This window comes from Ailuropoda melanoleuca, chromosome 4 (assembly GCF_002007445.2).
Source record: "Ailuropoda melanoleuca isolate Jingjing chromosome 4, ASM200744v2, whole genome shotgun sequence".
Classification (NCBI taxonomy): Eukaryota; Metazoa; Chordata; class Mammalia; order Carnivora; family Ursidae; genus Ailuropoda; species Ailuropoda melanoleuca.
In genome coordinates, this window is record NC_048221.1 from 51,693,069 (window position 1) to 51,705,389 (window position 12,321).

General features: G+C 46.3%; 2 protein-coding genes across 2 annotated transcripts in view; one reads left to right on the plus strand and one right to left on the minus strand.

The window, feature by feature from the left end:
• The window catches only part of SYN2 (synapsin II), a 219,714-nt gene that overhangs the window by 177,509 nt on the left and 29,884 nt on the right, over positions 1-12,321 (plus strand). Inside the window, exon 6 of the mRNA XM_034657253.1 lies at positions 2,401-2,490. Coding sequence (XP_034513144.1) covers positions 2,401-2,490 — 90 coding nt within the window. The remainder of the gene's footprint in view (positions 1-2,400; positions 2,491-12,321) is intronic.
• TIMP4 (TIMP metallopeptidase inhibitor 4) lies at positions 2,064-10,555 on the minus strand. The gene is made up of 5 exons (XM_011227530.3): positions 10,279-10,555; positions 9,015-9,112; positions 8,498-8,612; positions 5,551-5,675; positions 2,064-4,915 (listed from the first exon to the last, which is right to left on the minus strand). The coding sequence occupies exons 1-5, from the start codon at positions 10,481-10,483 to the stop codon at positions 4,718-4,720; spliced, it is 741 nt and encodes a 246-aa protein (XP_011225832.2). The 5' UTR covers positions 10,484-10,555; the 3' UTR covers positions 2,064-4,717.

Consider the following 12,321-nt stretch of genomic DNA (forward strand, 5'->3'; position numbering starts at 1 on the left):
TGGGAACTGGCTGCCATTTTAATCTTGCTGTCCCAGGACTCTGGGATTTTGCCGTGGGCCTTCCCGGCATCGCTGTGGTGTCTGTGTAACTCTCCCACATGCTGGAAAGATAAGGCCCCACATGCCTTGGTGCCAGGCCAGGGCGTGGGCTGCAGCAGGACAGAGGTTGTTAGGCAGAGCTGGCATCAGCTCGTTGGAGATGCTGGAGAGCCGTGGGAGCTCAGGCAGATATCCAGAGGCAGAACAGGAATCCAGGCTGGCCAAGGTGGGCCGGCAGGATTTAAAGGTCAAATGGGGTGATGGAGAGAATCAGAGAAGGCAAGAAAAGTCTGAGGGGTTGGTCTTGACAGTCAAAGCAAGTTGAAAAACTGAAGAATGGTGAGAACGGCAGGGTTCAATGGAGCATGCAACGGGCAGGAAGAGACCTACCTGGTTGCTGTCCTAGTGCAGTCCCAATTCCAGGCGTGATCTGGGAACCTATGCTTTCCTTTGCTTCTCTAGCCCCTGTATCCTCATGTGTAAAATGAAATGTCTGGTCTAGAGACTCTCTCAAGTCTCTTTCAATAATAAAATCTTGAGGGCTTGAGAGTCCCTGAATCGTACTTTCAGTTCTGGAGGAGGCCTTCAAGATCTACAGTCACCAGCCGTGTCACAAAGGGGAGTGACCCAGAAATTCCAACATTTTCCAGCATTTCAAAAATAATAAAATTCTATCCTTGCCAACAAAAGGATCACAATATATGGTCACTTAAACTGCAGTTTGATAGCGGAGTTTGGAAGGAAATATAATAAAATGATGTTCCTTTATGGTAAAAAGTTTGAGGAACTGATCAAATTCACTCCTTTCATTTTATATAGGAAGATAATGAGGCCTGGAGAGGAGAAATCATTTGCTCAAAGACACCGAGTGAGTTCAAGGCATAACAAGAACCAGAAGACTCTAACCCAGTTTTCTAACAACCCAGTTCTAAGTTTCTACTCCAGCCCCCACGCCCCTCTGTCCCCACTGGCTCATGTACCAACATCCCTTATAGAGAATAGGACCTTAGCTTTTGAAAAATGTCCTAGCTTTCCTTTCTCTGATAAATAGAAGGCAAGTTTGATCTGGCAACTTTTCCTTCCAGCAGTTCCAGATATCAGTGGTTTAGAGTGTAAACTAACCTAAGTAGCACTAGAGGGAAGATGCTGGATTACCCCTGCTGCCAGTGCACTGGAGATACTGTGTGGGTAGGTGTGTGTTTGAATGGATTGAGCAGAAAAGTCTTGTGTGTTTCCCACAGGAAGACCATGGTCTGTGCAGAGTCTGAAAGGCAGCCATATGAAGGAGTAGGAAGAGTTATAAATTGGAAATAAAGGGGCCTGGCTATGAATCCGGCTCAACTATTATGTGACCTTGGGCAAGTGATCTCTCTGGCCTTCAGTTTCTTCACTTATAAAATGTGGGGGAAGGGGACTCCAGGGGGTGCTAGATATTTGCCAGAGGCTTTTCAACCCTCACACTCTTCTTCAGAGTTGTTCTGAATTCTCCTAGGTGAAGGATCCAGTGAGTTCAGTTCTTAGATGAGTAGTAAGTCCTAGAGAGACTAGGTCTCTCTATCCTGCATACTGTGAGCATCAAAATCTTCCTAAAGAACAGCTTTATTCATGGCCCCTGCTCAAATTCTTTTTTTTTTTAATGCAGTTGATTTTTTTTAAAAGATTTTATTTATTTATTTGACAGAGATAGAGACAGCCAGTGAGAGATGGAACACAAGCAGGGGGAGTGGGAGAGGAAGAAGCAGGCTCATAGCAGAGGAGCCTGATGTGGGGCTCGATCCCATAACGCCGGGAACATGCCCTGAGCCGAAGGCAGACGCTTAACTGCTGTGCCACCCAGGCGCCCCCCCTGCTCAAATTCTTATGACTCCATCCTGCCTGCAGAAAACAGCTACCATTCCTTTCTTAGCATCTGAACTTTCAAGACCTGTCCCCATGTTACCTATCTAGCTTTATCAATTGTCATCTCTAGAGATGCAAGTGTTAAGGTTAGAGATCCAAATTTCAATTCCAGCTTCACCTCTTTGCAGCTCTGTGACTTCAGGCAACTTTTCTACTGTCTCTGGGCTTCATATGTAAAATAAAGATGATAAAATGCCTAGTTCATCAATTTGATATGGGGAATGAATGAAATATCATTAAAATTGTATAAGTACTGAAGAATGTTAGTGCATTCTCTCTCCCTTCCCCAGTTAACGCATATGTTCTTTAAAAATAAGAATTGTACACCTCTTTTATATCCTCGGTGTTTTGTACTAAGTCCCCAACAGAGCAAATACTCAATACATATTTGTTTGATAGACTGATGTTTGTCTGTCTGTTGCAGTGTCGAGATAAGCTGAAACGTTTGCTTCTCTTTTGCAGTTTGCCCAGCTGGTGGCCATCTACAAGACATTGGGAGGAGAAAAGTTCCCACTAATTGAGCAGACATACTACCCCAACCATAAAGAGATGGTAGGTGATTGAGTGGGGACTTTAGTTCCTCTGCCGTTTCTATTCTGAGCCACATGGTGATTATGGGGCCCTAAAGAGGGCCTCAGCATTTCAACCCCAGAGACTGTTGGGATTGAACTGTGGACCTGATTTGTGCGGCTAGAGCAGGTGAATTTTAATTGATAATCCCTGGTCTCCAAAGTCTGGAGACCATATAGGGAAGAGCAGAAACAAGGGCATTTTATCAAGTTGAGAAAGTAACCTATGGATCAACAATCAGAAGTTCCTACTGTTTTGGGTTCTAGCCCTGGCCTGCCACATGTCACTAGACTAGTTAGATTCCCTGTGTGTGAGTTTCTCAATAGGAAAGTTAAATGGGCATAATTATTCCTAACCAGGATATCTAATATGGTACTTATAAAATGTAAGTGAGATTAAGTAACAGCCTTTTGGAAAAGTGTGAAGCACTCCTCAGATGTAAGGTGTTGTTCCTATAATTATTCAGCAGCCCCTTCCATTCCTTTGGCTTCCTCAAGATTGCAGTAAGAATGGGTTAACACTATGCCTTCTCTAAGGCCATGCTAGGATGTCAGAAGGAGCAGAGAAATGGCATGGTTGGTTGGTGCAGAGGCTATAGCTAATGTTCTTCCTTTATGACAACCTCTAGCTCAACTTCCTTCTTATTCTGTCCCTACATCCTCTGCCCCAGGCCTGCATAGTGATCCTGCTTAACCCACCAATGGAGACTTTCTGCCATAGCATTCCAGTGTTGTACTATGGGACATAGATCATGTTTGTTCCCCCTCCCCCTCCCTACTCTAAAAGGGATCTCCATTTGAACCATTTCTGTGAGTCAAGAACCTTCATTTGGCATATTGGGCATGGCCCTGCTTATTAGCAAACCACACATAAAAGATGAGTAGTAACCTTGGGCCTTGAAAAGAACTACCTGCTTCATCTTTGCCGTGGAGAGGCTCTGGAACTTTAAGCCCTCATCCTTCATAAATCCTTGAGATGAACATTAAGGGCTTTCTCTTTTAGGGCAAGCCAGGAAGCCTTGCAGAATCTAAGGAACCCTAAGGGGTCCATGCTTGGAGTTCTCAGGAAGTCTAATACACAGTGATGAGGGGACTGAACTTTAGGGCAGACAGGGAACAAAGCTGGCTTTTTTCCTGCCATAAAGTCTAGCAAGGCTGACCATTGAGAACAGTTGAAACAGTTGCAAATATGTTCCCCATCTACCATCTTTTCCCCCAAGTGTCCTTGTGTTATTTCTCTCCTGTCCTCTGTCCTGAAATTTGCCCTCAAGAGAGGACCTCCTAAGATCTCTCTGAGGGGTTAAAAGCTGAAGGGGAATTTCGTCTCTACAAGAGAAAGGCTTTTTTTGGCTTAAAAAAATGCTGAACTAGGAATAAAGACATTAGTAATGCAGTAGAGAAGGACTTTCTGAAAGAAAGAGAGGATAAACTTTATGGATATCAGTTGAGGGCATTAAGGACAATTAACCTGGAGAGACAATACCTAAGTCTATTCTTGTCCAAAGAGGTATGTTAACTGGGCCAGATCCTCTGCCAGGAATGATAGAGAGGGGATTATAGCATGTGGGAGGAGGTTTAGCCATTGCAGGTCTCACACTGAGTGATTCTATATTACCCCAAGTGTTTCTCCAAACAGATGAAAGTATATGAGAGGATTAGGATGAGTTGGGACATGAGTAGAGGACATACAGCCACAGTGGGTTGTTCTTTTTCATTCTTCCAAATCAGCTTGTTTCTGATTCTGTGAACCCCACCTTCTGGTATTGTACATCAGAAGGCAACATTATCTCATATGTATAATAATCACCATTTCTCCCCTATCAGATCAGTTAAGGTGAGAGAAAACACTCTCCTGAGTAGAAAAGGGAATAGTTCTGGCTTTAAAAAAGCAAACTAAGCCAAAATCAAAACTTTCAGTAACAGATTTTAGCTAGACTAAAAGGGTTTGGGAGGCAGGGGAGATGGGCTGAAGGCTGGCTAGCAACGTCATGTTACTTTCCCTGGTCCTTGACAGGTGCTGGGCTGGCATTTGGGCACAAGCTGTAACATGCCCCATCCCTATCCTAACACTAGCCATACCATCCACTTGGTACTTTCCATTGGCTGGCTGGCAGTGATGAGGCAGGTGGTGACAGCCAGAGCTCCATAGGGAGGGAGAACTGGCTTGGGCTTCAGGATGCTTGAAGGAATATGATGATCACTGGCCCCTACTAGGGCTGGATGATGTCAACAAACTCCTTCCTGAGGGGCAGGCGGCCCTGGTACCAGCTGCAGGTGCCATCAACATGCTTCATGCAGACATAATGCTGGGCCTGGTACCCATAGAGCTTCCGTTCCAACAGCCAGTCTGTCCAGAGGCACTCGTTGGGAGCTGAGATGGTACAGGGCACTGTATAGCAGGTGGTAATCTAGAGTCACAGCCACACAACATCAACATGAGTAGGGTGTCCTTTTTCCATTATTGCCTTTCAGACTCCTACATATCCTTACAACCCAGCTCAAATGCCCCTGACTCCTGAAGCCCTTCTTAGTCCCCAAACTTCCTCCTGAGTTCCCTTTCCCCTATCTCCTAACATACAGTATTGCCTTTCAAATGATATCTCTGGAGTGAGACAGGACTCCTTGGTCCACCACTGACCTTGAGTAAATCACTTCACTTCCTACAGCGTTAATTTCTTTACCTTAACATGGAAATCTTAACTCTTCATAAATTTGTTATAAAGACTAAAATATTTTAAATAAATACATCATTACAAGGCCTGGCAGAAAGTAGACTCTCTTTAAATGGTAGCTATGTTATCTCATTCTTTATATGATGACCACCTTCCCAGGCAAAATGTAAGTACTTTGAGATCACGGACTATGGACTATCTTGCTTTCCCATCTCTAACTTCATACAGTGCCTGATCCATGGCATATTTCAAATATAGTACAATAAGTGAATAAATGAATGCCAAAGGAAGGAATACATGAAGAGTAAGACTGCAAGGCTCAAGACCCTTCCCCCATCCCCAAAAGACCTTGCAAATGGATATTCCCTTACTTGGCAGCCACAGTTCAGATGGTAGTGGTGATTCAGACTTTCTCTCTGCAAAAAGGACAGGTTCTCCCAAGGTTCGATGTAGTCGCACAGATGGATGAAGACTTTTCCATCATTGAGGACATGACCTTCAAGGGGAATGGAGGGAGACCTAGCATGAGGAATCTGTTCATGGAACTCCAGGAGCCCAGGTCCTCAAAGAGCCCAGAATTGCAATTTCTTCAATGGCTTCTTGGTGGCAGTGGTGACATGGAGCTCAATGAAAGAACCAGAAAAACCTCTATAATTTTTATATTAAAGATATTAACAGATTATGTTTGTATGAGAGAGAGTTGTGGGATGAAGGCCTTTTCCTTTAGTGTGGTGTAGACAGAAAAACATGGGCTTTAAAGTCAGACTGTTCTTTTCTCTCATTTACAGCCATGTGACTTTAAGAAAGTCACATAACTTCTCAGCTCGAAGATGAAAGTAGTAAGTTGTTGTCAGGATTAAATGAGAGAATGTCTGTAAAGTTCCCAGCACAGCTTGGGCCCACAGAAGGGTCCATAAATAATAGGTCCCTTCCTCTTTCCAACCCTTCTCAATAACTACGCAGCCAGGTCTTCTGCCCCATTGATACCTATCTCGGTGAGTCTCTCCCTTCCCCATCGGAAAGTTCCCCCTCTTTACTTATCAGACTCTTTCCTAGCTTCCAAAGACATTTTCAGTACCACAGTGTCCTCAAAGCTATCTCCGACCACCCTAGCACACACCTCTCTTAGAACCTCAGTCACTCAATTACTCACTGAATAACTACTATGGCTTGGCAGAAATACAGAAATAAATATGACAGAATCTCTTCCCCAAGGGGCTTAATAACCAGTAGGGCAGATAGATAAGTAGGCAAAAATTATACTATTGTGTGATTATATATAAGATGCAGTATAAGAATGAACAAAGCACAATTATCTCCATCTGTGGAAGGGGTGTGGGGCAAGGAAGGTGTCTGAGAGGAGATGATGCTTGTATTAGGCATTGAAGGGGTGGGTAGGGGTTCCCCTGCCAGACAAATGAGGGAAAGGACTTCTGGACATTGTGACTACCCTGTGCAGGGTGAAGGGGCACAGCCAGCAAAACACCTTCTGCAACTGCAAGGAGTTTAGTTCAGCTCTGGGGGAAAAGAGGAGCTGGAAGCTGTCACTCACACATGGCTGGAGACAAAGCTGGAGAGGTCAGCAGTGTTCTGGTCACAAAGGCTTTCAACATTAGATAAAAGAGCTTCTGCCTTCTCCTGAAGAGCATGGGCACCACTAATGACTTCTCAGTAGACTTGTATTTTGTCGTTTGTCCCCACCCTCAGTTAGACTTGACGTTTTTGAGGGCAGAGAATATGTCTCCTCCTCCCCTGATGCACCACAGTGCCTGGCAGAGGTCTAGGCACAGAGAGGCCTTGTCTGCTAATCCTGGAAACTGGAGGGCTCAGTGGCATGCCCTGCCTCTGTCTCTCCCATCCAGAGGCTCCCAGATCAACACAAATCTACATCTTTAGATCTGGGGAGCCCCTACCAGTGTGGCTTCTAATGGCTATGACTTCTCAAGAGCGAAGCTTGGACTGTGAGCTCTTTGAGGACTTTGGCCTGTCACTGAGTCTCCACCCTCCTGCCCAAGGCCTGGCAGCAAGCAGGTGGTCATTATTAATGAATGGATGGGCAGATAATAGAAATTCCTCCTGTTTTGCCCACCTGCCGTGTTTTTCTTTTCCTTGCCTTCTTTCCAAATATTTTTCTTCCTTTAGGGGCAATTTAGGTCCCACTTACACAGTGAAGCTTCCCTAATTGTTTACAATCACATAAATACTTCTTTCCCTTGAACTACAAAATAATTTAGTATTGCATTCATTTACTTACAGAGTCATAATCTTGTGTGGTTTCTTAACTGTTCTGTCCCAACCAATTGAGTGTGGAGACCTGCCTGGGCCCAAGTTCATAGAGATTTGTTAGACTTGTTAGACTGAAGGCTCCTGTTAGGGCCTGTGCTTTACTATGCCCCCAGAATATGATGTGTGATGTGATTTAGCCACAGAGGCTCACTATGAGCCAAGATCATGACCCAATGTAGCTATCTAAAGTTAATGCCATCGTAGACTATAGTAACTATAATATGTGTGTTGGGGGGCAAGGTTGCACATGCACAATCTTCATTTACTCTGTGAACCAAGACATTACTTGTAGTGCAGTGTCTAGTTTAGGGGCCTGTGCTAGGGGAGGGACAGGGACAAGCTATATCCCATTTAAGAAGGTGACCAAGATAGGAAGGGGTCTGGGAACCATGGCCAGCAGGCCTGGAGCTAGAGTGCATGTATTTATGGTCCTTGGGCTTTGACGGATCATCATGGGCAGAGGGCAGAAATGAACCCACAAGGGGCAGTTTCAGAGGGGCGGATTTTTGGCTCAAGATACCAAACTTACATCAATTAAAACTGTTTAAAAATGGAACCAACTGGGGCACCTGGGTGGCTCAGTCAGTTAAGCATCTGCCTTTGGCTCAGGTCATGATCCCAAGGCCTGGGATCAAGTCCCACATCGGGCTCCCTGCTTAGCAGGGAGCCTGTTTCTCCCTCTGCCTGCCCCCTCCCCTGCCTGTGCTTGTTCTCTCTCTCTCTGTCAAATAAATAAATAAAATCTTAAAAAAAAAAAAAAAATGGAACCAGCTGCCCTAGGCTGGGAGAGCAGCCTGTCCTTAAAGTAGTGAAACAGTGGCGAAGATCACGGTAATGAAGACTCTTGCATTGAAAGGAAAGTTATCACAGCTCCTCCCAACTCAGAGGCTGGTTCTTAGTAACACAGCTCTGTTTTCTGCCCAAGAAAATGCCACCTAGCTCAGTTTGCTGCCCAAGGACAGCCCTGGCTCCTTCTTGACTGTTTTCCTTAGGACAGAGACTGATAGGGCCGCTTGTTGGTCTTTAACTTACCAGTCAAGAGATATTGCTTCTGGCTGTTAGCTTCTAGTTTCACACCACAGAGAGAAGAATCAAAAGGTGTATAGATATACTGAACATCCTTGACTTTCTCAAACCCTTTAAACATCTGAAAGGCAATTACAAAAAGAGCAGTGTCGGGTCAGTGAGTATACTTTATATCTTAACAGGAAAAACTCATTTCTCAATCTAAAAAACATTAAGCAAAAGTCTAGTTCAGGATTTGGTATACACAGATGGCCCAACTGGGTCATTTCTCTCTTAAAAATCTAAGCCTTGGTTTATTACAGTGAGAATACCTCTAGTAGCCCCACGCACAGGCAGCTGTAGGGCTGGGTGGACACTGAGGGCCTGTGGGCCCTGTTCCCAACATGTCATCCACTTCTACTTCAGCATCAATACCTCAGGATCAATGAGCCGGGTCACCTCCTACCAGCCCCACTCCCAGGACACAGACCCCACTCCTCCCAGCAGCCCGAGGGGGTTAATGCCCTGTCCTGTCCCCATGTACCTTTATCTGTTTGATTTCATACCGGATCATTTTTTGAGTGTCAGCAGGGTCTGCACTGGCAGGAACTACCTTCTCACTGGAGATTTTGGCCCGTATGACTGCATAAGAAGAGAAAAGAGGGGACCTGTAGCAACCTGTGGGAGCAGTCCATCTGGGATCTGGATGACCTGGGCCCCTGGAGAATATTATAGGGGAATTCTGGGTTTAGGTCTTGTTGGATTGTGAGGGGGACCGTGTGTGTAAAAGTGGGGACCTGGAAACTCCTCCTCCTCCACAATTGCTAGAAGTTCCAAACTCCTCAGGCCTACTGGGCCCTATAATCTCTATACTTTACCTGCTCGTTTTGACAGTCTAATTCTCCATAGCCCAGACTGCAGTGGGTTGGAGGTGGGCATCAGGATAGAGGAGGGAGGAGCCCCTCCCTCCTCACCTATATAGCCTGAGGCCTCAAGAGAGTCTACCCAGAGTTGATATTGGTAAATGTTTATTGAATTAGTAAATATGTTCTGACCCTGTACAGAGGTAGTTTGTCTCTTGCCATTTGGGCATTAATCAAAAACTGATTATAAAGTTCTTTCTATGTGCCTGGCCCAACACTAGGTACTAGGTCCATAAACATGATTAAGACAGGGTCCTCCATCCTGCAGAACTCTTGGTCTAGTAGAGAATACACTTACAAAGAATAACAGCACAGCAGAGTACAAAAATTTTTGTTAGAGATAGTGTGGTAGCACCAAGAAGTCAGGAAGTCTTCAGAGAAGAAGAGATACCTGAAGGATGAATTGGAGTCTGCCAGGAATTTAAGGGGGAAGGGCACTTCAGGCAGAGGAAAGAGAAAGGGCAAAAGGTGGGGGGGGGGTGCATGGAGTAAACATCAGTTACAGGCTTTGACACAACAGGATATTTATAATGAAAGCCCAGTTCCCTGGACCCCGGCTCCCTCTCCCTGCTTCCAGTAGTTCAGAATAATCACTGGATAGCTCCTGTGACTTGTTGAAGTTCATAATTGCAGTAGGCAGGGGTGAGGGGGTCGCTATGGGGGTCCTTTACACTGTCTTTCATTTCCTTCCAAGTCAGCCAGGCCCTGTGCTTGCAAGGTTGCTATGGCGCCAGCCCTGCCCGACCCATCGGCCCCAGTGGGAGGCAACTGGTGCGGTATTTGATGTCTTCCCTTTCCCTCCGGACTCCAGGTCTACAGCTCAGCCCCCATACCAAACCCACACAACCACCCCCTGCTGTGGACCTGTCAGGCCTCCGGACTCACCAAGCGCCGAGTGGCAGACGTGCTGCTGGGGGTGCGCAGGGGCGCAGCTGCACGCCTCACCCATTGCCGGTGGCCGCAGCAGCGCCAGCAGCCGCAGCAACAGCGCCCAGCTCGGCGCGGTCCGGGGGCTCCGGGGCATGACACTGCAAAGCCCCGACTGAGCCTGCGGGGGACTGTCTGACCAAACCGGCCCTCCAGGGCTCATCCAGAACGCGTCGCGCCCCTCGCCCCAGGCTTTTTGAGGTGGACCTAGGGCCAATCCCGCCCGGATGGGCTCCGCCCTCTTTTGGCTGTAGGCCACCCACGGCTGCAGGACCGCAGCACTCCTGACTGGCAGGCTCAGTAAAAGGAAGAGGGAAGCCAGGAGAGAGGCCCCTAGCCTCTGTTTCCCTTCCTAAGCAATTAACCCTCATAGAAATAGAGGAAAGCACTGGGAAAGAGGATGGTGTCAAGGCAGAAAGACCGAAAGCACAACAAAGACAAATGCATGAGAGCGGAAAGACCGATGGGCTGTGATTCACACTGGAAGAACAAGAGTGAGGAGAGGCACAAACAGAAAGTGAGACAGGCAGAGTCAGAGAGAGGCAGAGGGAATTACAACAGGCAAAAGAGACAGTGACAGAGAGGACGGACCCCTTGCTGAGCTGCACACTGGGAATGAGACAAGCTACTCAGGGTTTCTTTCAGCTGCAGGAAGTGTTTTCAATGCCCTATTTATGAGACTCCAAAGCAACAGCAAACAGTAGTGGAATAGGACAGAGAAAGTTGGGGTATGTGTGTGTGTCTTGGCGCTGTTGGCTGGGGGGTGGGGAGAGATGTCAGGGAAAGCAGCCTGTGCTTTAGAAACCCTTTCCCATATCCAGAGCCTCAGACTGCAGATGGCTGAGGACAGCACTCTTGGTGGGGGCTCAAAGCACAGGATATCCCACCACACCGCAAACCCGGGACTTCAAAGCCCTCTCCAGATCCTAGGCTACATGGTTCCTATCTTATGTCATTATTCACTGGAGAGACTATGTCTTGTCATAGAAGGTGGGACAGCTTAGAAAAAAAAGAAGCAAGGCACATGGGTCACTGCAACCGGAGCCTTGTGTGCCGTGTTTGACAGAGCATAGTGCTGCAAGTCTCCAAATAGAAAAAGACCCATGAGGTTATTGTAGTGTATTTCCACCTGGTGCTGGTCTAGAAGGTAGAAGGCCGGGTTCTGATTCTGTCACAATGTAGCTTTGCAACCTTTGTCTCTCTGGGCCTCACTTTCTTCTCCATTACATAGGCTTGAACCATGTTTCCAAGTCCCTTTGAAGGTCTTTGCCCCAACTTCAACTGGCCTCCGCCAGGAATACTGAAATCCTCGGGTCAGGTACTCCCATGGGAATCTGACTTTTTATCAGAGTTAACTTTAATTTTTTCAAAAGACCATCTTATTTTGGTGTGGTAGTTTGAAAAGAAGGAAATTGAGAGAAATCTGAGTGTGATTGAAAAAGATGAGATTTGGTGACTGAGTTGATTCTTCATATAACACCTGAACCAAGACAGAGCCTGATGTGTTTATTATTGGGCGGACCCCGAAAATCATCCAGTCCAGTCTCTTCATTTGGCAAATGTGAAGACAAAGTCTCAGTGAGGTAAAGTGACTTGCAGAAAGCTAATGGCAGAGAGGACAAGAATGCAAGTCTCCTGACATGTGATGTAGTGCTCCTTCCACTCCACCATAGTACTTCCTCCATGGCCACTTTGTAACCACTTGAAATCCTGCCTTTGGAGGGCAGTTCTCCTTTTAAGTTTCTATTGTCCCTCTGTTAAAATATGGCTACCTCGCGATAGAGTTTACACTCTTACGGATGTTTTTCAAATGATAAACATGTCGAGTTCATAAGTCAGCTCTCTTCCAAACCCCAAACTGGTCAGAAAGAGGCCTTAGCATTCTAAGCTGTGTTTGTTGGTGAGTTTGGAATATTGACGAGCAGTGATGACATTGTGAAAGGGAGGGAGAACAGCCAGGTTCAGTACAGGAAGCTGGATGTTTGAAGAGGAAGGGGAGGG